Below are 22744 nucleotides of genomic sequence, written 5' to 3' on the forward strand. Positions count from 1 at the left end.
GATAATACTTTTATAATTAAATTTTTATATTTCCATAATTATTTTTAAAATTATTATTTAAAAAGATAATAAATATAATTATGATAAAAAGTGTAGATAATTGGAAGTAAATAAATATAATAAAAAGTTTACATGATTAGAAAAAAATATTAATAAAAAAATAATATTCAAAATTAATTTTATACTAATATATAAACTGTGTAAGTAATGGAAAAAAAAACAAAAATCTAACAAAAATCCAATATGTCAATCTTTACGATTTCTTTATTATATTAAAATAATATTTTTGTATTTTTTTAGTGAATATTCTCTAGTGAATATTTTAAACAAAAATTTAAATAATTTTTTTGTGAGTATGATAATATTTATATAATTAAATTTTTTATATTTCCATAACTATTTAAATTATTTTTAAAATCATTATTTAAATTTATATTAAATATGAGTAAGATTAAAAGTGTAAATAATTAAAAGTAAATAAATATAATATAAAGTTTAAATGATTATAAATATATAAATATTTATATATATAATTGAAAGGTCCGTCTATAGCTAGATATATATCTATGTAAATATATATATAGAAATGGGCATAAAAGTAATTTGGCTCTAACCTACAAAGCCCTATATAATCATCTCTAAACCTAATCCTAACACTTTGGCCGCCTCCTTTCATCTCTCTCTCTCTCTCCCTCTCTCTCTTTCTCTTTCTCTCTCGGGCATTTCATCTTCCGTTTCCTCTCTCTCTCACAGCTTTCATCTTCTTGTTTGATTTATGTTTGTATTTTGTTCTTCTTTTAATGTTTTGGAGTTTCGTTTGCATCACTCATCTATTCCGTTTATTTGGGTTCTTTTTTTTTTTTTTGTGCGTTTAGATCTAGATTGTTCTTTAGAGTATAATCTAAAACTGTTTATTTGGTATATTTTTTGTTGTTTTTTCATACTTTCAGATGAACATTATTTTTTACGATTTTTCATTTCTTTTTTTCCTTTTAGATCTGAACATATTTGTTTTTGTTTGATTTTTTTTGTCGTGTTTTGTTCTTGTTTTTGTCTCGTTTTATCTTGTTCTTATTGTCTCCAATTTTGTTGTTTGAAGTTTGAAATTTTGAGATCTGTACAACAACTATTTGGTTTTTCACTTATTTGGTTTTTCGGTTTTTTTTTTTTTTAATTTTTTTATCTGATCGAAATTTTTGGTTTGTTATTTGGATCTGTGGGTTTCTCGGTTGAATCTATTGTTTGTTGGGTGTCCCTCACATCGCCGCTCACATCCGCAGCAAATGGCCACTCGTGGGAGCGCACGGCCACGCCGGAAGGTGAAATTTTTTTCATTTGTGCAATTTTTTGGTGTATTGATGTATATTATCACTATACATATACTTTACATGTTGAGTGAAATTCTTCAATCCGATAGTTTTTTTTTTCAAAAATTTAGGAACTGGGTTTTGTTTTTTTGATTAACTGCAGTTTTGTTTTCCTATTCTCAGCACACAACAACAAAGCAGAAGATGAAATTTCAGAAGATTGAATTTGTATATGATGCGTTAAATTTTTTTGTTCGGTGTACTCTCTGTAAATAAAGATGTAAATATGCAAACATAGTTTTTTTCTTTCGATTTTTTTTTTTTTGTTGTAATACATATACATATCATCTAATTACATAATGTAACAAATTCATTCATTCATACAAGACAGTTAATTTTTGCAATATACTGAGGAAAACAATAAAAACGTACCTACAATTCAATTGCTGACAGAGTGTAGAACGCAGTAGAGAGCCACAACGAAATGAAATGAAAGAAATTTGAATATTTAAACTGCAGTTCAATTCAATTTATCAGATGAAGAGATCAGAAATAACTGTAAAAATACAATATAACCAAACCGGCAAAGCAAAACGACACTGAGGACAACGAAGCAAATAATAAAAATAAGGGCAAAATCGGAAAAAAAAAAGAGAAAAAGAAATCTGTCGGTGGGAAGTTAAAATGACAAAAACAGCTGTCGGTGGAATACAACTAAAACGTAAACTACCGTAATTGCCAAATAAAGTGAAGGGTAAAATGGGAAAAAAAATGTTGGAGCAAAAAAAAAAAAAAAAAGGGAGGAAAAAATATTTACTGTTCCTAACACTGTACATCGCGGATTCTCGCTTATATTATCACTATAGATATATAGTGAACGGTCCCTCAGTGTCGGGGGCACCGCTGGTTTCTTACGTGAACACGTAGGAGTGAACTCATTTTTCTCTTAAATTTTATTATCTTTAATTATACTTAAAATTTATTTTAGAGAATTTCTTTTTGTGGAAAATTAAAGTAATAATTTATTAAATATGTATCCTCAGTTTTAATAAAAGGATGCAATTATAATTGCTTGATTATATAAAAATATTAAATATGCTATAAAATAGTTGTAAGTTTAAGGCTCCGTTTGAATTTAGAGTTTTTCTAAATATAACTAAATTATCATATAAAATATAATAAATAATTCAAAATTTTTAAATTTTTAAATAATAATAATATAAAAAAATAATACTCTAATAATATTTTATTCAACTTTTAATTTTATCTTATCTCACTATCTAAATCTCACATAAAGAAAAATGATATTTGTATTCGTAGAGTATGCAAAAGCCGCACAATCCTTTTAAAAGAGGTAGTAAATATACTATTCATATAAAAAAATAATTTTTTAATCAAATTTTTTCAAAAAATTATACCGTATTTGCGCATTTTATGATTATTTTTAGCATTAATCAAGTTTAAACTTGTCAGTAGGCTTTAAACAAAATCGTAATTAGCACTTCTATGGGTATGGGATTTCTGGAAAAAGATCCCTTGAAGTTCTTGTAGGACTCAAATGTGAGAAAGAGGGACACATGAAGTGGGTTTTATAGTACTTCTTGTTGGTCGTATTAATATTTTGGATAGTATTAAATGAAAAATAAATATTATCGAGTCTACTTTGTTATCTCTCTTTCACTCGAAATCATGCATCAAATTTAGACAAAAACTTAATTTGGCTCAAATATATCTATTTAGATCTGCAACATAAACAAATGGATTAATACACAAAAATAAATCACAAACTAATGTGATTTCATAAGATCTATTAGATCTACTTTATAATAAAAATAATTTTATAATCTAATATACTATATATAAAATCACATCAGTCTATGAGTTTAATTTTGTGTAATCTATTTGTGTTTAAAATTTTTCTCATCTATTTAATAATTACCTATACAGTAAAAGAAAAAGTATGGAAAAATATTTGCAAGAATCATACAACGTACGTCCTCATCACATGTTAGCCATGTCTTTTAATGCACATTAATCTACTACATAATTCTGTGCTTGATTTCGAATTTTACAAACTATCCAAGAAAGTTGCCTTCATGGCTAGCTTCCAAGGACTGCCAGAGTCAGCTTGAGTATTTACCACCCGGCCTGGTCAACAACATTATACGTAGTACTGTTTATCGACATAAAGAAATTAAGTTGGTCGGTCCTCTTGAACTTCAAAGATTTGTCTACCTTTTGCGCTTGGACTTCAAAGAGGTCACCGACTGAGAGTTGCTGTGCCAGTTGCGCTTTCTTTGATTGATGAACCAATTATTGATTTGCTTCAGCTGCAAGCCTGTCTCCTCTACAAGTTTTGCTTTGTCATCTTCCTGAAAAATATTACGTACTTAGCTAGCTAGCTAGCTACTTGTTCTTGACAGAAATTTATAAATTATATATGAAAGTACGTACGTATCAATCCTCCATATCCAGGTAATTGTAAGATTTACTTAGATTTAGAGATAGAGAGTTAAGGAGTCGTGCATGATGGCTAATTGTGTTTATAACATTTTTCGTTCATCTTTCATGTTAAAAAAAATAGCGCTCACAAGTGAACAGTGCATAATGTGTGAAACATGTTCTTTAAAGTGATCAGCACTCATTTATGTTACCCATTATCTAATATTCATGTTGTCGTTAGGCAGTAAACAGATTAATGATCAAGACGTGATCTGGATTTTATATGAGGAGCAAAATGAAATGCTTGACGGGAAACCAAACAAGTAGGAATATCATGAAAATTAATGTCATTGTTGATTATGAGAATCGTAAATGAATGAGATCATGATGAGATCGGTTGCGCGCTTGCTTACAGTAGGGTAAGGCCATTTTGAGTGTTCCTGCCACCAATTCTTCAATACACTTGTTGTGTCCCCAGGTAATTTTCCTGCCCTTCTTTTTCTCAGTATCTCCTCCCTTACATCTTCAATTCTTGACTTAAAACCCTGCAAAACAATACATATTCATGTAATTCGATTTACCCTCCCTGCATGCATGGAAAGAGTACCAAAGGTGAAATGGTCATGTATGCATGCATTCTTTTGCTTTTATCAATGAGCTCATGCATGCATGTCTTTTCATGAAAGAATAGTAATCTTTATAAAAAACGTGTCCAACTACACTGATCGATCAAGATCGAATATGATCCACCTGCTTCAGTTCAATCTTTAATTCCTGCCTGACTCTCTCCATCAGTGACCTTTCAGATTCTGTCGGAAGCAGCGGACCAAATCCCAACATGTCATGCCCATCAGCACCAGATTGATCTAAAGCGAAATCCATGATCTGCAGATCATCCTCATCATCTGACATTGTTCCACCCGTTCCTTCATCCAGACTCACCCCTGGAAATTAATTATGTTACACACCGCTAGCTAGCTGATCAATTGATCAAATTAACTCTAAAATAATGTAAAACAATTTTAAGAGAGACACGAGTTCCTTTTCATCTATTAATTTTTTGTCCATTAACGATAAACAACTTCCTTCTCACAGCTCTTTGGTGGCCCAAGAACCAATATAGTTTTCAGCTAGCAGCATATATATATATATATACACATTTGCAGGTGATCCGCCTTTTCTTTTCCTCACTTATAATAAACTCAATCCAAGTTTTGGCTGATGACCTTGATTAAGAGTTTTCTTAAGAACTAGTTAATTCATTGGTTACAAACTATTTATATATAATTATATATACTGTAACACACTTGATTCATATTTGCAGTGTGACGATGAATTTTTTTTTACAAAAACTGCAGTTTTTTTTTACATACTTCTTACACATTTCACTAATATTAATTGACTGTATCACTTTTTAATATAAAATTATTATTTTAATTAATCACATCAATAGAGTATATAAATGACAAATAAAAATAATTGTATATAGCAGAATTCAATTTTTTTATCCCTTAAATTTGAAATTTTGATTTATAGAGCCAGCTAGCTTAATTAATGTGCAAGCTGGAAATTGACCGTGAACATTTGGCCACAAACAATTTGAATTGTGAGCTGAGACCAGTTATGTTATTTGATTTGGGTACTCGAGGTGTACTCATGGCATTTAGAAGCATATATAGCAGTAAAAAGGCCTCCGAAGATCATCTATATATATATAACTTTCCTGGAAGTCACCATTGATCTAGACAAAAAATCCACAACCAAACCACATATATACCACAAGAACTATTTCTTATTCAAAGCAATTAGAAGGGTTAATTCCTTTTTCCAAATTTCCATAGATCACTAGCTTCTCTCTCGACAGAAGAATACCAAATATATTCAAGTATTTCAACAACCAAAGCTAGAAAAACTAATTAAGTACTGCCTTAATTGGCAAAGGTAAAATATAGCAGAAAGCCAATTAAGAATTTCATTTTGAGATTAAGTTCAAATATTAATCATGGTTGACTTACTTTTAAATTGGCTAGAATGGAATATTAATCGGTATTTCTATTAAAAATTTCGATCACATATATTAACGGGTGCCTAGCTAGCTTCTTGCTTTCAATCATATTTTACCCTACACTCCGCTAGCTAGCTGTATCATAAATAGTACGTACTAGATGATCAGGATAATCATGGTCAGTATTAATTTATTACAAGGGTCTTGTAGATGGATGGTGTCATGCATGCAACACTCATTATCAAGTAGTTGTATGTGTGTGTGTATATATAACACCATCTGCCACCACCATGCAAAAAATGAAAAAATTCTGAGCATCATATGATCGATCCGTAGTTGAACAAAAGCAATTTTGCAAGTTCTAATTAAGAGATTTTGCTTGGAAATGTTAACCTCTCGATAGCACGATATAATAGATCAAAACAAGACTAGAAGAGCTTAATCAATGTCTACATGACGATCTCGTGAAAGATACTGATCAATAAGATGCAATATTAAACTGATCTTTTTTCATAGCTAGCCCATAATATTCCCAGATAGAGATCAGTATGATAGAGCTGTATTAATTAATAATGCGTCCTTATGCCCAGACCGAACGAATTGCTCCAAATTCTCGGTCAAGAAGTCATGATATATAATTCGAATGCTCACGGTAATATATCCATCGTACTTGGAAAAAAAATATGCGCAAATCTAACGGCAAAAGATGGATTCCATGAATTACTACGACCTTCAAATTGCAAAGTCTTGAGCGATGGACGGACCAAATTAAGTTGATGGATATCAATATGCATGATCTTTAAAACGCCTAAAGAATTCTTTCTAGGAACCAAATATTCTCGAATCAACCTTATGTTATCGTTTGGTGGTGGTGGTGGGAGTACCTTCCTCACCAAACTAACTTTCTTTTATTCCAACCGTAGGTTATAGATATTTTCTTTCTGGCATGAGGGTAGGTCCTACAGCACCCACTTCCTCCAGCTCGGCCTTCCAAACTTGCTAGAACCCCAAGCACGTATAGTCTCTTATCTTTCTACCTACCGAAACTGAATATAAAATATTATGCATCAAAAGCGAAGACAGAAAACAAAGCATGCATTATCATCTTCATTACATGACAAAAACGTCAAAACGAAGTGGTGCCTCTTTGATGGCATGTTGTATCTATTGAATTGTAGCTTAAGATTTTTGCAAATGATAGAAATTGAGAACGAATAATAATAGTAACAAGAAATTTGCATTGAGGTGGATAAAAGGAGGATACCAGTGAGGGCTTGCAAGGTATTTTCAATTTCACGGCAAGCCACGACAGCCTCAACGGCGTGGACTCGGACATGTTGTTGAAGCTGTTCTTTGAAGTTGCACAAAACTAACAAATATTGTGCCTGTAACAAAACCCACAAAATGATCAAAACCCTCATGAGGTTAAACCTTAAAACAATCAAGAAGATATTACAAATATTCAAGAAGATCGAGATCAAAGCCGAATCTAATTAGTGTTATAAGTCAGAGACCATCTTACGTACCAAGAAGTTGTCGAGCTCTTGACGTTCATGGGGAGAGAGGGAATGGGTACGCTGCGAGGCATACGACCGCAGAAGATGGTGAGACTGATCTAGCTGCGCGTCGATCAATGGTAACTGATCGATTGGCGTGGCGACACGGAGGCACGCCACATGGGCCGACAGAAGCTCCTCATAAAGTGGGTGAGTGGCTATCTCCGCCTTGAATTGGCGTTGGTGCTCGCCGGAAACTGCCAATTCACCGCTAAAACCACCAGTACTTCCACCACCAATCATTCCCAGGCTCGGTGCTTGCATTTCTATATCCATAACACTAAACGAGGCGCTTCTATGAGAATCGAAGAGATAGATCAAGAGAGAGCGTTCAAACGGGCGATAGAAAACAAACGAGGTTTGAAAGGGGGGAGAATTATATAGAGGAGAAAGAAGGGGGTGTTCGAGGTCTGAGGACGTACCACGAAAGAGACCCTTTTGCAGTGGAACTTGAAAGTAGACGATAAATTGTTCTGGTGTTTGTCTGTTTGTGTTCCGGACAGTTATAAGATTTTATCGTTAATGGTGTAAGAGATCGTTCGAAAGAGGCCGTACATCGGACTTTGAAAATTCCTGCACCACGTCCGAGAGAATCAAATCCATGAAACTGATGAGAGAGATGGCTAGAGAATCATAATTCTACGGAAGAACTGGGACTGGAATCGAGGGACAGATAAAAAGGAACACGGGATATAAAGCTACTTCTGTGGTGTGACAATTTGATTGGCTTTTTCGTTCTTCCTTTTCTTTTCTTTTTCCCCTCTGAATTTGTTGGGATTTTCCTTTAGCTTTTAATTTAAGATAACCTTTCGCAAGTGGCTGTTAGGTTTGTATTTAAAGGAAAGAATTAGATTGGGTATACAAAGATGAAGCCAAAATATTATCTGAATTTAATATTGTTCTTCGTATGCTATCTCCATCATTTACTCATAAAAGGTTTGAAAATTAGTGTTCAAATTAGCAATCGTTTGGGGCACTCCACAATACCATCATACATCGATCGAGCACCCCCTTTCAATGATTAATGAAGCTTAAATATATACAAATTAAAAACATACCAGCTAATGATTATGAGAAATACTTTATTCAAAATCGGATTACATAAAAGTCAATCTATAAACTGATGTGTCTTGATACAATATATCAGATTGTAAAGTTATTTTTAATGTAAAGTAGATCTAACGCATCACGTAAATTAAGCCACATCATAATTTTATAAATTTATTTTTATGTATTTTTTTTGTATAAGTGGAAATTTTCAATAATCATATATCGATTGTACCAAAAAAAAGCTTTTTTATTTATTTATTACTATTTTAGTAGAATAAGTTTTGAGTTTTCCCCAACTAAATGGGTTGCTAATGAAATAATTTATAATTAGAATGATATATAATCGAATCTTCATTAATTTATTTTAATTTTTGCATTAATGATAAAAGAATTAAAGCCACGATCTTTATTTATTAGTATTATAAGTTGAGATGTCACTGTTCCACCTCCTAATTGGCTGGTGTATATTATGCTTTGAGATTTCAGGGTAGCTGATGATGATCTAAATTTGGGTTTTTGCGGAAACTAATTAATTATATATTATCACTTATTGATTTGGTTCAGACTTCAAATACAAATGACAACCCACCAACTACGTGCATGCATGCCATATTATAGCTCCAAAGCAATGTCCCAACTCAATATTTCTGGTAAATTTGTGTAATCATTTCCATGAAGGGATTCGTGAAGGAAATTAAATGAGTAGGTTATATTCGCCATTATTGTTCATGAGCAAATCATATTAAATATATTATTTCATTTTATCTTAGTTAATTAACCTCGTGGAGTGAGAGAGATATATGAGTAATGATATACTCCACAGACTTATTCTATTTTCATCATATATATGAGTAACACATACATACATATATATATGCACGTTGGTTAAGTGATATATACATATAATAAATAAATAAATAAATACATTTTTATATTTGTAATATTGAGATTCTGTAGTTTATAATTTAATAAGCACATACTTACACTGATTTGTAAATGTTAAGGAATAAATCTAGCATTGCTTGTTGACAATGTCTTAGTTAGGCATGTTTATAAGCAATGAGCAGACATTTTTTGTTGAACTGGTTTTATGAGATGAGTTAAGTTCATGAATTTTTTCAATAAATAAGATAATTTATATAGAGAGAGTCAGAGACCTACTTGATTCTCATCACATGATGATCTACTACAAAAATACAAATTAAACAAAATCAGTTCTTCATATAAAAACTTAAGAAAATTTCGAATTTGCTTGCAAGTAATCATAGCTAGGAATAAGGGTTTAGTTAATATATATGTTTAGTCGATCCACCTTCATTTTACTGATATGTATGATATAAAACAACATGCAAAATCATTTACATAGAATGACAAAAGTATATATTAACGTCATCATTATACAACTATATCATATATGTTGGTTTAAATTTAGGGAAGATGAGGAGTAATATCTATCCTCTCAACGATTCTAAAAACAAATTATTAATTAAGAAATAATGAAAGCTCAGTCGTCGATCTAAGTACTAGCTAGCTAGGTTTATAAACTCGACATGGAGTGTGTTGTAAGAAAAAAGAAAATGTGACCCGATGCAATTTTTGGGATATTATTCAATAATCCGTTAATAACGTGTCAGATTGACTAATAAGACGCATTTGGTAAAATTAATTAAACCTAAGGACCGAGATTAATGAATAAACAAATTCCGGTCTAACCTATTACAGTAAAAAATAAGTTTGGATCCCTTATCATATCGATCAAATGTCTAGCTGGCCTCACCAAAAACCATGAATATGACTGGGGTTCAAAGTTAATTGTCAGCATACAAACAAGGCACTTTAAGCACATTTTACTTTTGTTTTGTTCTTCTTCTTCTTTCTTTTATTTTTCTCATTTCGTTTTGGGCACCAAATATAAGTACTGTAGGAAAGAAGCTAAAAACATGCAAAAGCACGCACTTTATGTACACATGAGAGAGAGAGAGAGAGAGAGAGAGAGAGAGAGAGAGAGGGGGGGGGGGGGGGTTGGTTTCCGGTGATGGCGTGGTGCAAAAGCCAACGGTGTGCCCGCCAAGGCCAAGGATTCAAGTGACCTTCCAAAGTTGTTGATGGCGGGGTCAACTGACAGCTGTCGCTTTGTGGTTTTCTCGGCCCCCTAAAAACAAGAGACTGGTCCCACGCTCCCACCACGAGAAACTTGGAGATGAGTCATGATCCAGAGTCCACGCTCTCACCAGGCCCCACAATCCTGACCTTGTCTTGCTCTTAATCACAAAACAGGTTTTTCTTATATTTATTATATTCTATTCCGACGAATTCTTTGAATATAATACCCATATTTTTTACAACACCGAATAATTAATATGGGTGATTTTGAATCAATCAATTTGACAACGACAAGAATTTTCTTCCTTTTTATCTTTAAGCATGCATATTCGTCTAATTCATTAAAATAATTGCGATGGATAATAAGGCAAAGACAAAAATACAACATCAGAGAATACAACAACAATAATGGTGGGTTGGTTGTCGGTAGACCGTCCTTTCGGCTCATGGTCGTAGGTCCTACCTACGTGGAACAAATGTTGATTAGGTGGATAACTATTAAGCCGCCTGCAATGGTAGACCCAAGGCTTTTTAATTGACACAGACAAACTGGATTCCGACACGTAGCAAAACCGGTAGCATTCTTCGTCATTAGACGAGAGAGAGAGAGAGAGAGAGAGAGAGAGAGAGAGAGAGAGAGGGAAGAGGAGGGAAGGGGGGGGGGGGGGGGGGGAAGCGCCTGGCCACGGCCAAAAAGGACTGTTGGTCACGAGGGAAAGGAACTGTTGCTCCAAGGGCACCAAGCCATGAAAGGTTCGAATGCAAGGAAGTGAACCAACCACCCAAGGAGATTTGATTCAATAGCATAAAACTTTAAAAAAAAAAAAGGGTAAAGCAGATGATATTTTGCAATCAATATATAAAAACATTATATTTGAATGGAAACACCAATGATACAAAAGGTTTTATACAGACAAACTTGTGGGGTTGAACGTGGCCTAAGGTGGTCCTCCTCCTCCTCCTCCATGCCACTACCTTTCCACCCAACACAAATATCTCCAACAACCAAGGCTATCACAAAAAAGGACCTACCCATTATCTTCAATCTTCTTCGAGGTGGTCGAGAGAAGACGATCTTAATCAGCCTATTATTTCAGGATTAACTAAAAAAAAGGGGGGGAGGGGGGGAAGGGGGGTTAAGATTGGTGGGCCTACCCTGGCATGCGCTACTATATACTTGCACTATTTACAGCACAAAACTGTCTAAAACCATGTGTACGGTAAATAAGGTTTGAGTAATTCCATTGAATACAAAGGGGCCCACACACCATTGACAGCAAATGGCAAATCTCACATTACCGTACACTTTTCTTTTGATTTTGCTTCAGGCTTGGGGGAAGGAGACGAGTACGGATTCCGGCCATTGTTTCTTGCCACCTGCCAAATGCCCATTGGTTCAAGAAATCCATATATTTTCCTTGCAATCATGAGGTAAAATCTTTGTAGAGGGCTAGAAGTCACGCTCTGCTTAATTGCAGAGGATAGTCAAGGCAAACAAAAATTAAAATGAAAGATACTACGGCAGAAACATGCCATTTTTATGCGAAATGAAGTAAAATTTCAAAAGGTTTGTTTCTTATCTTCCACTCAGAGTTACAAGCAAATTCTCAACCGTATATAGAGAACCTAATCTCATAGTAAAGATTAACAGCTGAAATAAAATGCATGGGTTATGACTATTATCCTTTCACCATCTCCTGACATCATATCAAATGATTATTGGCAAATAAATAATAAATAATTTCTCAATCCCATATTGAGGGATGATAAAAAGATGATAGTTAAAAAATTATAAATAGGATTTCCCTAAAATGTTTATTCAGCAAAAGAAACTACAAGACTATCAAAATGAATTTTTCTAAAACATCTTCAAAAAATATTTACCCACTGCATTTATATGAGGAATCAGAAGAATAAGAAGTTCCATTAAACAAATTCAAGAAATTATAATCATCTACAGTACGATTAAAAAACATGAAGGTCATCACAACTTTGGTTGAAACAAGAAACTCTACCTGGGGACCGGTGATCAGCCTTGAACTTCCACCAACACCGGATGGTTGCTGCAAATTTTGTCGTTGTGGTTGTTGCTCAAACTCTTGTTGTTGCAGAGCAATTGCCAACTGCAGATCAGAACTGCCATAACAAAGTATGAATATTTTAACTACAAATTGCAACTCCGCCAGCAAACTCAAAGGTATTAAAGGAAAGAATAAAGAATGCTGAAACAATACTGAACTTCTAATGTCTAGAAAGTAAAACAAGATTGATTTTCACAATTTTCTGATTATATTCAATTATATCAGGCATTTCATTATCTCATACCGAAACCGTAATTAACACAATATTGCACAAGTCATAAAGCCACAGACTGTGATCCAAATATGAATGGATCTTTAAGTTTTATGATTTTCTTGTACCTTTTTCTCCTACATAAGTTTATTTCTCATATACTACCTGTATACTAAGATTGCGCCTTTTAATGAAGTCTGATCACTCATAAAAAAATGAATGGATCTAGAGGTCATGCGTTTCATCTGTTTTCAAGTAAGAAATAAATAAATCAAGTAGGCACCAGTAACAAAGTCAAGATAATTACTTAGCATCCATATCCGCTTGTGCAGAGCTATTGATGGTGGCAAGAAAGTCCTGACGTAATGAATTCAAATTAGTATCATGGAAAGAACTGCTGTCGAGCTCACAACTCATGTAGGTCCAGAAAACAGAAATACATACAGCAGTGCTGGTCAAAGCATTATGTTCATCCCAAGTGTCATTTGAACGACTTTCCACATTAAATTCCTTAAAATTACCCGTCATGAACAAGGTATTCCCATTGACCTGAAATGAAAAGCATGGGAGGAGTTATAATTAGGACATCAAAATTCAATATAAATCAAACTGTCCTAATATTAACAACACCTTGGTAATCATTTTGCAAGCATCTTCCCCATTTAGAATCCAGAAAGAAAACAAATCGCACATATAGGATTTCAAAAGCTTCTTCAGTCTTTGCATGGCACTACGAAAAACTTACATGAAAAGATTTACATAATACATAACTATAGCACCTTCCAACCCTGGAAAGAAGCATAGCCCTGCATCAAACCCATTTCAAGAAAAAAAGAAAGAAAGGAAAAAAAAAAAAAAACTACTTGAGATGAAATTACAACACATTGACATTGTGACTCTATAAAGAAGTATTACTCAAGAATCAGCACATCAATCAGGTTTTGACGAGGATCAGGTTTTGACGAGGATCTGAGTATTAAAGTAATTACTAAACGTTGAAAACTTGACAAAAATTCATAATTTGGCCCACTAAGCCAGAAAAAGATCACAGAGTAAGCAGTTTACCTCGTTTAGTTTTTCCCACACCAAATCAGGCTGATTTATGTAACCTTGGTCTGTAGCTAGAAGATAAAGTTCACCATCAAGCTGCAATGAGAAGAGAGATTTGGGTATCATCTAAGTTTTGATGCTAAGGAGCTGTTGAACCTGAAACTTATAAAACTACATATGTTTTCTTTAAATTTTCACCATTAAAAATATGCAACCAGAAGTTCAAAAGCATAATTACTGATCCCTTATAAAAGAAGAGCCGCAAGGCTCTTACTGACCTTAAACATGGCACTGAAGTGATTATTACGGAAAAAAACACAAAGTTCACGTTCTTTAAGACCATCACGTAAGCAGAAAAGGCTGCAAAAGCATAAAATAGAATCATGTAGTGAACTTTGCAGCATCCAACATGGCAAAACCCATGGATTAAAAAAGAAACTAGGAGTTAATTGATAGGTAAAAAGAAACTAGGAGTTAAAGGAAAACAGTAAATCAACATACCCATTAATGGTCAACTGACTCGCATTGTTTTTCAAAAAACTCCTGATAAGCTCACCTAAAGCCAATCAAATGCAAAAGAGTCTTTTGTTTACATAAATTCGAGATCATATTAACTGGCATTAATAGAAATAGACATTTCACACACATCACATATCAACTTCTTTGATACACCACTGACCTTGTTGTGGAGTGATTTCATCTTTGGACCTCGGACTGCAGTCATCTATGGTGCTTTTAAGAACCATCTCACCTTCATACACAGGCTCCCGGTCCTCAAGAACTGCATTTCTTGATTCCAATATACATTCCTCTCCTTCATATATGGGCTCACTGCCATCAACACTCGAACTCAAAGCTTGGGCAGCATCAATGTGCTGAATTCTGCCAATAGGTAAATCTGAATTGGCACTTGGTGAAGATAGGCATGATAATTCTTCGGTGCAACCACCACCTAGTTTATCCGCAGACTCATGAACATTGGTTGTAAAAGTGGATTGCTTCCTAACTTCACCGCCTCTAGAAATACCCATATCACTCTCATCAAAAGATGCAGCTTCTCTTCCAGGAGAAAGGGAAGCAGTTCCACTTTGGAGCAACGTGTCAACACCATTATTCTCGAACACATCGGTGTGGAGGGTACTTTCTTCAGATTCCACAAAAGCTGACCGATCAAGGTGGACTCCCACATCAGTCCTTAAGGATGAAGTAGCTGCTTGCCTTGTATTATTTTGTAAAGAAATAAGATCATTGCCATTGCTTCTGGCATTGCAGTCATCAAATGCAGACAGTTCCAGTTTAGGGAAATTGTTGTCTTTAACGCCAGCACACTTCTCCAATTCATCTACGGGCATAACATCCTTGAGGCACACACTTTCATATGACCTGACAGTTTGAGTCCCTCCATTAATATTGTCTAGAAGACTATCACCCACTGAAGTTGGCATTTCAGCCTCAGTCTGCTTCAATGCTCTCAAAAGCTCTGCTTCTTCTTCAAGGTCTCCTTTTCTTGCTTTCTGGTAATCAGTGACCGGACATGGAGAATCATTAAAAGATGTAGCTTTTGAAAGGCATGGAGAAGGAACTCCTAAAGTTGCAGTTGTTGCAGCAGCAAAATCAACGCAATCCTCTTCAAGGTTGATCTTAGATATCGCCTCCATATTGTGCGTTTCAAGGGCTACAAGCTCTCCTGTGAGCGCATTGTAGGACTTTGACCCAATAGCAAGAGAAGTATCACTATCCTGAAAAATATGGAAGCTTTTTTTGGATAAGATAATGTTTTGGGGTATATAATAGAAATACCTAACAAGCAAAAAAAAAAAAGAAGATCTAGGACATCTTGAAAAGTATAAATAGAAAAGGCAGCACTATTCTCTGCCACAATCCAATGACACAAGGTTTTGAGAAGGAATGTCTTGAGGTCTAACATCAAATTCTCATAATCTTTGAAACCAAGTTCATTTCTCTCTTTCTCCAAATACACAACATTGTTTTTTATAATTAACAATACCACTTCTATTGAAAAAGAGCTAGGGATGAAACCCAAGTACACTGGGGATATACATAGGAGAAACACCAACTTTAAGGAAGGTTAGGGAAATACACCACATATGCACGGTGAGTTCAAGTTCCACACAATGTAGATTGATGAACAAACTGTTCTTTTCAATATGTTAGGAGATCCACCATTGGAGAAGGCATAACCCAATCTATCCCCAAAAAAGATCTTTCCAACATGTTAGGAGATCCACCATTGGACAAGTGACCCAATCTATTCCGATAGAAGGCAAAATATTATGTTCACGAGACCATTAAACACCAGGGACTGATGAAACCTATGAGAACCACTAGATAGATTTTCTTTTATATATATATATATAGGTAACCACTAGGTAGATTTTCTCTTGAATACGTCTCATGTAGTTGGGCTTTGTGTGATACCCTGTACTGAGTACTGACTGATGCATGTAGGTGGTGTATGGGATGATGGATCCCACATTGCTTGGGATGGAAAAGTTCTTGCTCCTCATAATGGTTCCAATGAGGCTCCCATTGTGCCATTGATTAGTCTTTTTGGAGTAGTAGCTCAGGCTTTCCCTTGGGGCATTACACTATTGTCTTTTGGGTTCTTCAATAAACTTCTCAATTACTTATCAGAGAGAGAGAGAGAGAGCGAGATGACAACAGAAAACATTAAGGTAAAGCATGACCATCCAAATTCTTGATAAGAGCACAAAAAATGACCAATGAGAGGTTTGCAAGTTAAATATTCTGTAGAACAACAAACTACACATATTTTTGATACGTTAGAAGGACAAACTAGATATATAGGGCATGGCAAATTGTAGGAATCCTATTGCAAATCATCAAGCCCCATTGAGTAGAAGAAACATCAGTATTTTTTATATATATATAAGTAAGGGTAGAAGAAACATCAGTATTATTCCATCATAAGAGCAATCCGAACACGTCTCTGTAGAAACCATGCTAAATAGTAAAAAATGGTATGTATGATGCCAGAAAGGTGTGAACCTGTGGATCAACTATCCAGCCATGATATAGTGGAATATCCAGTAGGTCAAAAATGGCACACTCCGGAGTAAACTCAAAATCATCTATTCTGCAGGTATTACAAAACCTATGGTCAAGACTGTAAGGAAAACAACAATAAATGATCTACAAAAGAATAAAAAGACTCAAACCTCCTAAATTTGATGTTCACATCAATGCCAGTTGCAAGTCGAGGAAGCAGATCGATTGCATCAGCAATGTTCTGTTGTTGATTTTCAACATAGCCTGCATCCTTATTCTGCAACATGAAAAGAAAAACAGTTCATTTAGGTACACCAGCAAATGGCCGGCTTATTAGTGACAGAGATAGTGATCTTACATTGAAATTACTGTTGGAATCAATTAATCTTTCCGCAACTAATGAAAGCAATTTTTCCTGTGATACTTCCACAGTGTCCAAACTCAAATTCAAGTTATTCCTTAGCAAAAGAACATTACCTGCAGCAGCCCTGAGAGTAAACCACCTACTTGGCAGTAAATACTAAGAAGAAATACCCAAGAAGATAAGCGCAACAATTAAGTACAGGAGGTTTTTAAATTACACGAAAAATAATATCATCTGGACAAGCATCATGTGGAAAGATTATTCCCAATCAACTTTGCATAAAAACAGAACCAGGTGACTCACACTAGCAAATTATTTCAAATACAAATACAGACTGAAACAGCATTAGGTGATAATGGAAAAAATCACATTTTGAATTTTCGCCTCAATATTTTGACAGAAAATTATACAATTATGGAATTTCGTTGGCCCTTGTACAGTTTCCAAGAAACCACAAAAATTTTAAAAAGGGGGGAGGAAGGGGGAAAGAAAGTTTAGAGCTCAAGGGTTCTATCAATTCAGATTTCTCAAATGGTAAAATAGACGTTTCAACTCCAAGTCTGCTCCTATAACTCCCTCAGATAAATAAATAAATAAATTGGGAAAAGGAAAATGAGCAAAACAGAGTGGTGGAAGAAGCAAATACGCTAAATATTGAAAACTGAAGATGTTTAATAATAATTTTATTGAATACAAAAAGAGCAGTTTAACTTCAATGAACATTACTTCCGCCATTTTTTATCCTGAAATAAAAATTGTAAAACTAATTATGATTAATGAAACCTTAGAGGATGCTAATGAAATGATAGAATTGCACAGAATTCAGATAACTATTGAGGCCAAATATAAATAAAAATAAATAAACTATCACCAAGAGATTCAATTTCATTTATTTTGTCAATATTTCCCATCAAACTTACAGATTATTGGAGAAGGAAAATAGTAAAAATGAGAGTCACAGAGAGAAGCAAAAGCCAAGAGGATTTTTCGATTATAACCGCAAATAGATAAATAAACAGGCTAGGGAATTTGAGAAGTAATCATTCCCAAATTACAGACTGGCCCTCTGTTTTGTTCACTCGAAAGAGTTAAAACGGGAAAAGGAGTTAAACCTCAAATCTATTATTCCCAATGCATAAACCTCACCTCCTTTTTTTTTTTTTTTTTTTTTGATAAGTAAGAAAGACACTTGTATTCATAGAATGAAATAGGCGAAGCCTATGTACACAGGAAGTATACAAAAAAAAAACACCTAATTACATTCTAGAAACAGAAAACAAAAACAAAAATTCACTAGCAGACCCTCCATTAAGTACAATGGCGGAAAACCATTGAAGTAAAGAACACAAAATTTCCAGATTTCCTCTACAGTATGCTCCTTATTATTAAAGCACCGCTCGTTCCTTTCCCACCTAATACACCACATAAGACACAAAGGACCATCTTCCATGCAGTAGCCACTTGAGGACATCTATGAAGCCCATTCCAACACGCAAGTAAATCGACTACTTTCATAGGCATTACCCAAGCTAGCCCAGCTCTACAAAAAACATCATCCCACAAAGCCTAAGCCACCTCTCTTTTTTTTTTTTTGATAAGTAAAAACAGATATATTAGAACAGGAAAAGGGCAAGGCCCAAGTACACAGGGGGTATACAGAGAGCCTTGCTACAGGCTAAGAGCAGCGTAAAGTTCAGTGAAAGAAGTGCCATTCATTAAAATAGAGGATGCCCATAGAACTAAAGTGTGATAAAAGAAATCCCTAAAGCCTCCTGGAGATCGCTCCTTGCGCTCAAAACAGCGATTGTTCCTTTCGTTCCATGTGCACCGCATTAGGCAAAGAGGCACCATTTTCCAAATATCTGCGATCTGGCCCTTACCCCGGATTACTCTCCAACAAGCCAAAAGATCAATCACCTTTCTAGGCATTACCCATGCCAAGCCTAGTCTTGTAAAGATGTCATCCCATAGATCTGTGACAGCTTCACAATGGAGGAGAAGATGATCCGTTGTCTCACCGTTGTGTTTGCACATAAAACACCAATCCGTTAGGTAGAGGCCACGTCTTCTCAATTTATCAATAGTCAGAATACTCTCATGGGATGCTAGCCACACAAAGCCTTAGCCACCTCACAATGTAGAAGTAAATGATCCATATCACCATATGATCCACTGATTCACCATATGATCCACTGATTCACCATGTTTCTTACACACGTGAAACACCACTCCATAAAGACCAAGCCACGCTTCCTCAAATTATCAATCATCAAAATTTTCCCAAGCAATATTGTCCATATAAAAAAGCGACTTTGGGCAGCATGTGAGACCTCCAAATACGCTTCCACGGAAAAGAAGTGCAATGCTGGACAGTCAAACCTTATAATATGACCAAACCGAAAACTTTTTACTCCCCATATGCTTCCATAACATTATGTCCCTCTCATTACCTCCAATACCCAGAGAATACAAGAAGCTGAAAAAATCCGCATCCTCATCAAGTTCCCAATCCTGAAAAGCTATAATACAACAAACATCCCACTGCAAGCCTCCATTAGAATGGATCTACAAATCTGAAACGGATGCATGCTGATTTACCATGCGAAAAATAGCCGAGTGCACTCTAAAAAGAGCACACTCACCACACCAAACATCAAACCAAAAATGGATCCTTGAACCCTCTCCAACAACAAAATTAACATGTTTACGAAATCCTCCCACCCCTTTATAATGAATTTCCAAAGACTCACACCATAAGCCCCCCTAAGCCCCTTAGAACGCCAACCCCCCAATCACTCGCATATTTCCGATCAATAACCTCCACAACGACTCCTCTTCCAATTGATACCTCCACAACCACTTCCCCAACAAAGCCTTATTAAAACTACTCAACTTTCATATCTTATTAATCCTTTTCACTGATAAAAAAACTACTCAACTTTTGAACCCAAACCTCCATTTGCAATAGGAAAGCAAACTCTATTCCAGCTCACAATATGAAATTTATTCTCCTCTCCTACTCCACCCCACATAAATGCACGAAATAACTTCTCAACCCAGTTTGCCAATCCTGCAGGCAATGGGAATAAAGAAAGATAATAAGTCGGAAGGTTGGAAAGAGTACTTTTGATAAGAGTAATTCTACCCGTTTTGATAAGTATAGCCGCTACCAACCTGCCAATCTTTTCAACCAGTCTGTCCCAAATATCCTTAGCCTTGAAAGATGCCCCCAACGGAAGACACCTCACCTCTAACAATACCTAATACAACTAATGGACTAATGTAAAGTAATTTTTAACTTTCCTGGAAAGCGGAACATCTAACAGAAGACTCAATATTTTGGTTCTCTTCTGTTAATTTAATTTACTTTTTTGATAAGTAATTAATACTTTGTTTGATTTTCATCTCAATTTATCATCTTATCTCAACTTAATTCACTATCTAAATTTTTCAGCCAATCGGATTACATGCCAGTCATTTGAGCTCGCGGCTAATTTAATTTACTTAGCAACCTAATGGACAATAGAGAAGAAAAAAGAAGCGTCACAACGAGTGTGTGGGCGGTAGAAAAAACAGAAACCCTCTAAAAACCCTAATATCACGATCGTTACTAGGAAAGTGAATCAAGGTATGATAATTATAAAGATAAATCTTGATTCTTGGCGCAAAATATCCAACAAGAATCCGTCTTCATCCTGGGAAGCAGAACATCCAACAGAAGTCCCGAAATCTCAGTCCTCTTCCTCTAGGTTCATTACTGAGCAACGACATGGACAATAATGAAGAAAAATGAATCGTCAACAAACCCTAAAAATAAAAAACAAACCTAATAGCTCGATCTTTACTCGGAAAGTGGATCAAGGCATGATACTTAAAACGATAGATCTTGATTCTTGGCGCAGAATATTCAACAAGAAACATCAAGTATAAAATTAATTGAGTATCCAATCAATCATCTCCTTTCACGTTTAGTCGACAAGAAATCGTAGGAAAGCGGGAGGAAAATCTACATCCAAATTTTCCAATTCAGACAATACCTAATACCCCTAGCGCATACCATTCCCCTACGATTGCCACGAAATTCTCGACTTCCTCTATAATCAAACCAAACATTCTTTCTCCAGTTTCACAAAACCAAACCAGCCAAGGAAATAAAAAGGAGAGAATACTAGGAAAAAAAACTAGTGGGAGAGCGAGACAGATGAAAGTACAAATGGCAAGAAGAGGACAGGGGCCATTGTCGTTTTGGAGGACGATTGGGGTGGTGCGTCCCAAGAATTGAATGAACTTGGTCTTGTGCACGCACTCCTTCACTTGCTGTTCCTGCCGCTGCTGTGTTTCTTCGGAGGAAGGCGAAGGCGACGACGACGCCATTTCCACCAGAGATTTTAGCGACGGGCGCTCAGGCACTCGGGGTTTCTAACTTCCCGTTTGTAGACTAGACAGGCGCAAAAAAATTGGTCTAGAGAGAGAGAGAGAGAGAGAGAGAAGAGGCAAGCAGGAACAGTATATCTAAAAGAAGGAAAATATTAGCATGCCCTTTACATAGAACATTCATACATTTAATTTTTTTTACTTAACGATTAAGAAGATTAAGAAAAAGTAAATGTTAATACATTGGTATATTTCTGTATAAGATTTTTTAAAAATATTTAAATATATAAAAAGGTTAAGGTATGAAAAGAAAAATAATAAAAATAAACAAATAAATTTATTTGTTAAGGTAGAAAATAATTTAAGGTATGAAAAGGTTAAGATATAAACAAATGATAGTTGAGTTTTCTTTTTTAGTAGTGTTAGTCTATTGTCCAGTAAATTAACCTTTTATTACTCGACAATAGACTAACACTACTAAAAAAGAAAATGATAGTAGGATTCTAAAGTAGCGTTTGGTTAAGTTGTTCAAATGAGATAAAATATAAATATTTTAAATACTAGTGAGACTTTTAAATACAATAGTTACTTTATCTTATTATTTAAAACACATTACTAAATTTTAGTTTTTCTATTTTATATATTGACTTTTACAATATATCATGCATTAATTTATCTATTTTTTCATATCATTTAAATAATATTTTTTATTCTTTTTAAACATTTCCTTTCTACCAATAAATTTGTAATATAACAAATCAATTGTAATGGTATTGTATATTTACTGTAGCAATACTGTAGCAATGGTTGAAAAATTAGAAATGAGATAAAATTTTGTATTTTACCGTTTGGATAGGTTAATAAAAGATGAAGTACAGCTCATATGAGATAGTTTGTATCTCATACAGGCATCCAAATTGAGCCTAAATATGCTTATAAGAGAAACGATAGTTGCAATTGTGAGTACATAAGCGCCTTATAATCACTTTGAAAAAAGAATAAATATGAGACTCATATGAAAATTAATTAATTTATTAATAATGGACTCCACTTTGTTTTAAAGTGACTGCACGGTACTTATGCACTACATGACTGTATATAACATTACTCATGCCTACAATGCTCACTCATAACTTTTTATTTTTTATTTTTTTAATGGTTAAATAAATTA

General features: G+C 34.6%; 2 protein-coding genes and 1 long non-coding RNA gene across 7 annotated transcripts; 1 reads left to right on the forward strand and 2 right to left on the reverse strand.

Moving 5' to 3' along the window:
• The first annotated feature begins 593 nt into the window (after positions 1 to 593).
• LOC122290322 lies at positions 594 to 1757 on the forward strand. Its single transcript, XR_006236355.1, has 2 exons — positions 594 to 1319; positions 1491 to 1757. It is a non-coding gene; the product is annotated as an uncharacterized LOC122290322 (long non-coding RNA).
• Positions 1758 to 3234: 1477 nt separating this feature from the next.
• Positions 3235 to 8112, reverse strand: LOC122290438 (homeobox protein HD1-like). 2 transcript variants are annotated; one of them, XM_043098118.1, is made up of 6 exons: positions 7733 to 8112; positions 7281 to 7590; positions 7019 to 7139; positions 4500 to 4693; positions 4163 to 4294; positions 3235 to 3679 (listed from the first exon to the last, which is right to left on the reverse strand). In XM_043098118.1, exons 2-6 carry the CDS (start codon positions 7584 to 7586, stop codon positions 3539 to 3541), a joined length of 894 nt encoding a protein of 297 aa, XP_042954052.1. In that variant the 5' UTR covers positions 7587 to 7590; positions 7733 to 8112; the 3' UTR covers positions 3235 to 3538. The 2 variants fall into 2 exon arrangements, with proteins under 2 accessions (XP_042954052.1, XP_042954053.1); XM_043098119.1 differs by having other exon boundaries at positions 7281 to 7605.
• A 3195-nt stretch (positions 8113 to 11307) lies between these two features.
• On the reverse strand, positions 11308 to 21719 carry LOC122289169 (ubiquitin carboxyl-terminal hydrolase MINDY-1-like). 4 transcript variants are annotated; one of them, XM_043096126.1, is made up of 12 exons: positions 21411 to 21718; positions 17194 to 17312; positions 17006 to 17112; positions 16836 to 16923; positions 14485 to 15544; positions 14307 to 14361; positions 14084 to 14165; positions 13821 to 13901; positions 13200 to 13304; positions 13063 to 13112; positions 12479 to 12599; positions 11308 to 11927 (listed from the first exon to the last, which is right to left on the reverse strand). In XM_043096126.1, the coding sequence occupies exons 1-12, from the start codon at positions 21571 to 21573 to the stop codon at positions 11754 to 11756; spliced, it is 2205 nt and encodes a 734-aa protein (XP_042952060.1). In that variant the 5' UTR covers positions 21574 to 21718; the 3' UTR covers positions 11308 to 11753. The 4 variants fall into 4 exon arrangements, with proteins under 4 accessions (XP_042952060.1, XP_042952061.1, XP_042952062.1 ...); XM_043096127.1 differs by having other exon boundaries at positions 11308 to 11840; positions 21411 to 21717; XM_043096128.1 differs by lacking the exon at positions 17194 to 17312 and having other exon boundaries at positions 21411 to 21580.
• Positions 21720 to 22744: the final 1025 nt, after the last annotated feature.

This window comes from Carya illinoinensis, chromosome 12, assembly GCF_018687715.1.
Source record: "Carya illinoinensis cultivar Pawnee chromosome 12, C.illinoinensisPawnee_v1, whole genome shotgun sequence".
Classification (NCBI taxonomy): domain Eukaryota; kingdom Viridiplantae; phylum Streptophyta; class Magnoliopsida; order Fagales; family Juglandaceae; genus Carya; species Carya illinoinensis.

Coding starts and splice junctions, on each gene's coding strand:
- LOC122289169 (XM_043096126.1), bottom strand. CDS start 21,573: ATGGCGTCGTCGTCGCCTTCGCCTTCCTCCGAAGAAACACAGCAGCGG. Junction 17,313..21,410: donor CTGTCCTCTTCTTGCCATTT/GTACTTTCATCT, acceptor GGGCTGCTGCAG/GTAATGTTCTTTTGCTAAGG. Junction 15,545..16,835: donor GCTGGATAGTTGATCCACAG/GTTCACACCTTT, acceptor CATATTTTTCAG/GATAGTGATACTTCTCTTGC.
- LOC122290438 (XM_043098118.1), bottom strand. CDS start 7,586: ATGGATATAGAAATGCAAGCACCGAGCCTGGGAATGATTGGTGGTGGA. Junction 4,295..4,499: donor TAAAGATTGAACTGAAGCAG/GTGGATCATATT, acceptor ATTGTTTTGCAG/GGTTTTAAGTCAAGAATTGA. Junction 3,680..4,162: donor CAAAATGGCCTTACCCTACT/GTAAGCAAGCGC, acceptor AATATTTTTCAG/GAAGATGACAAAGCAAAACT.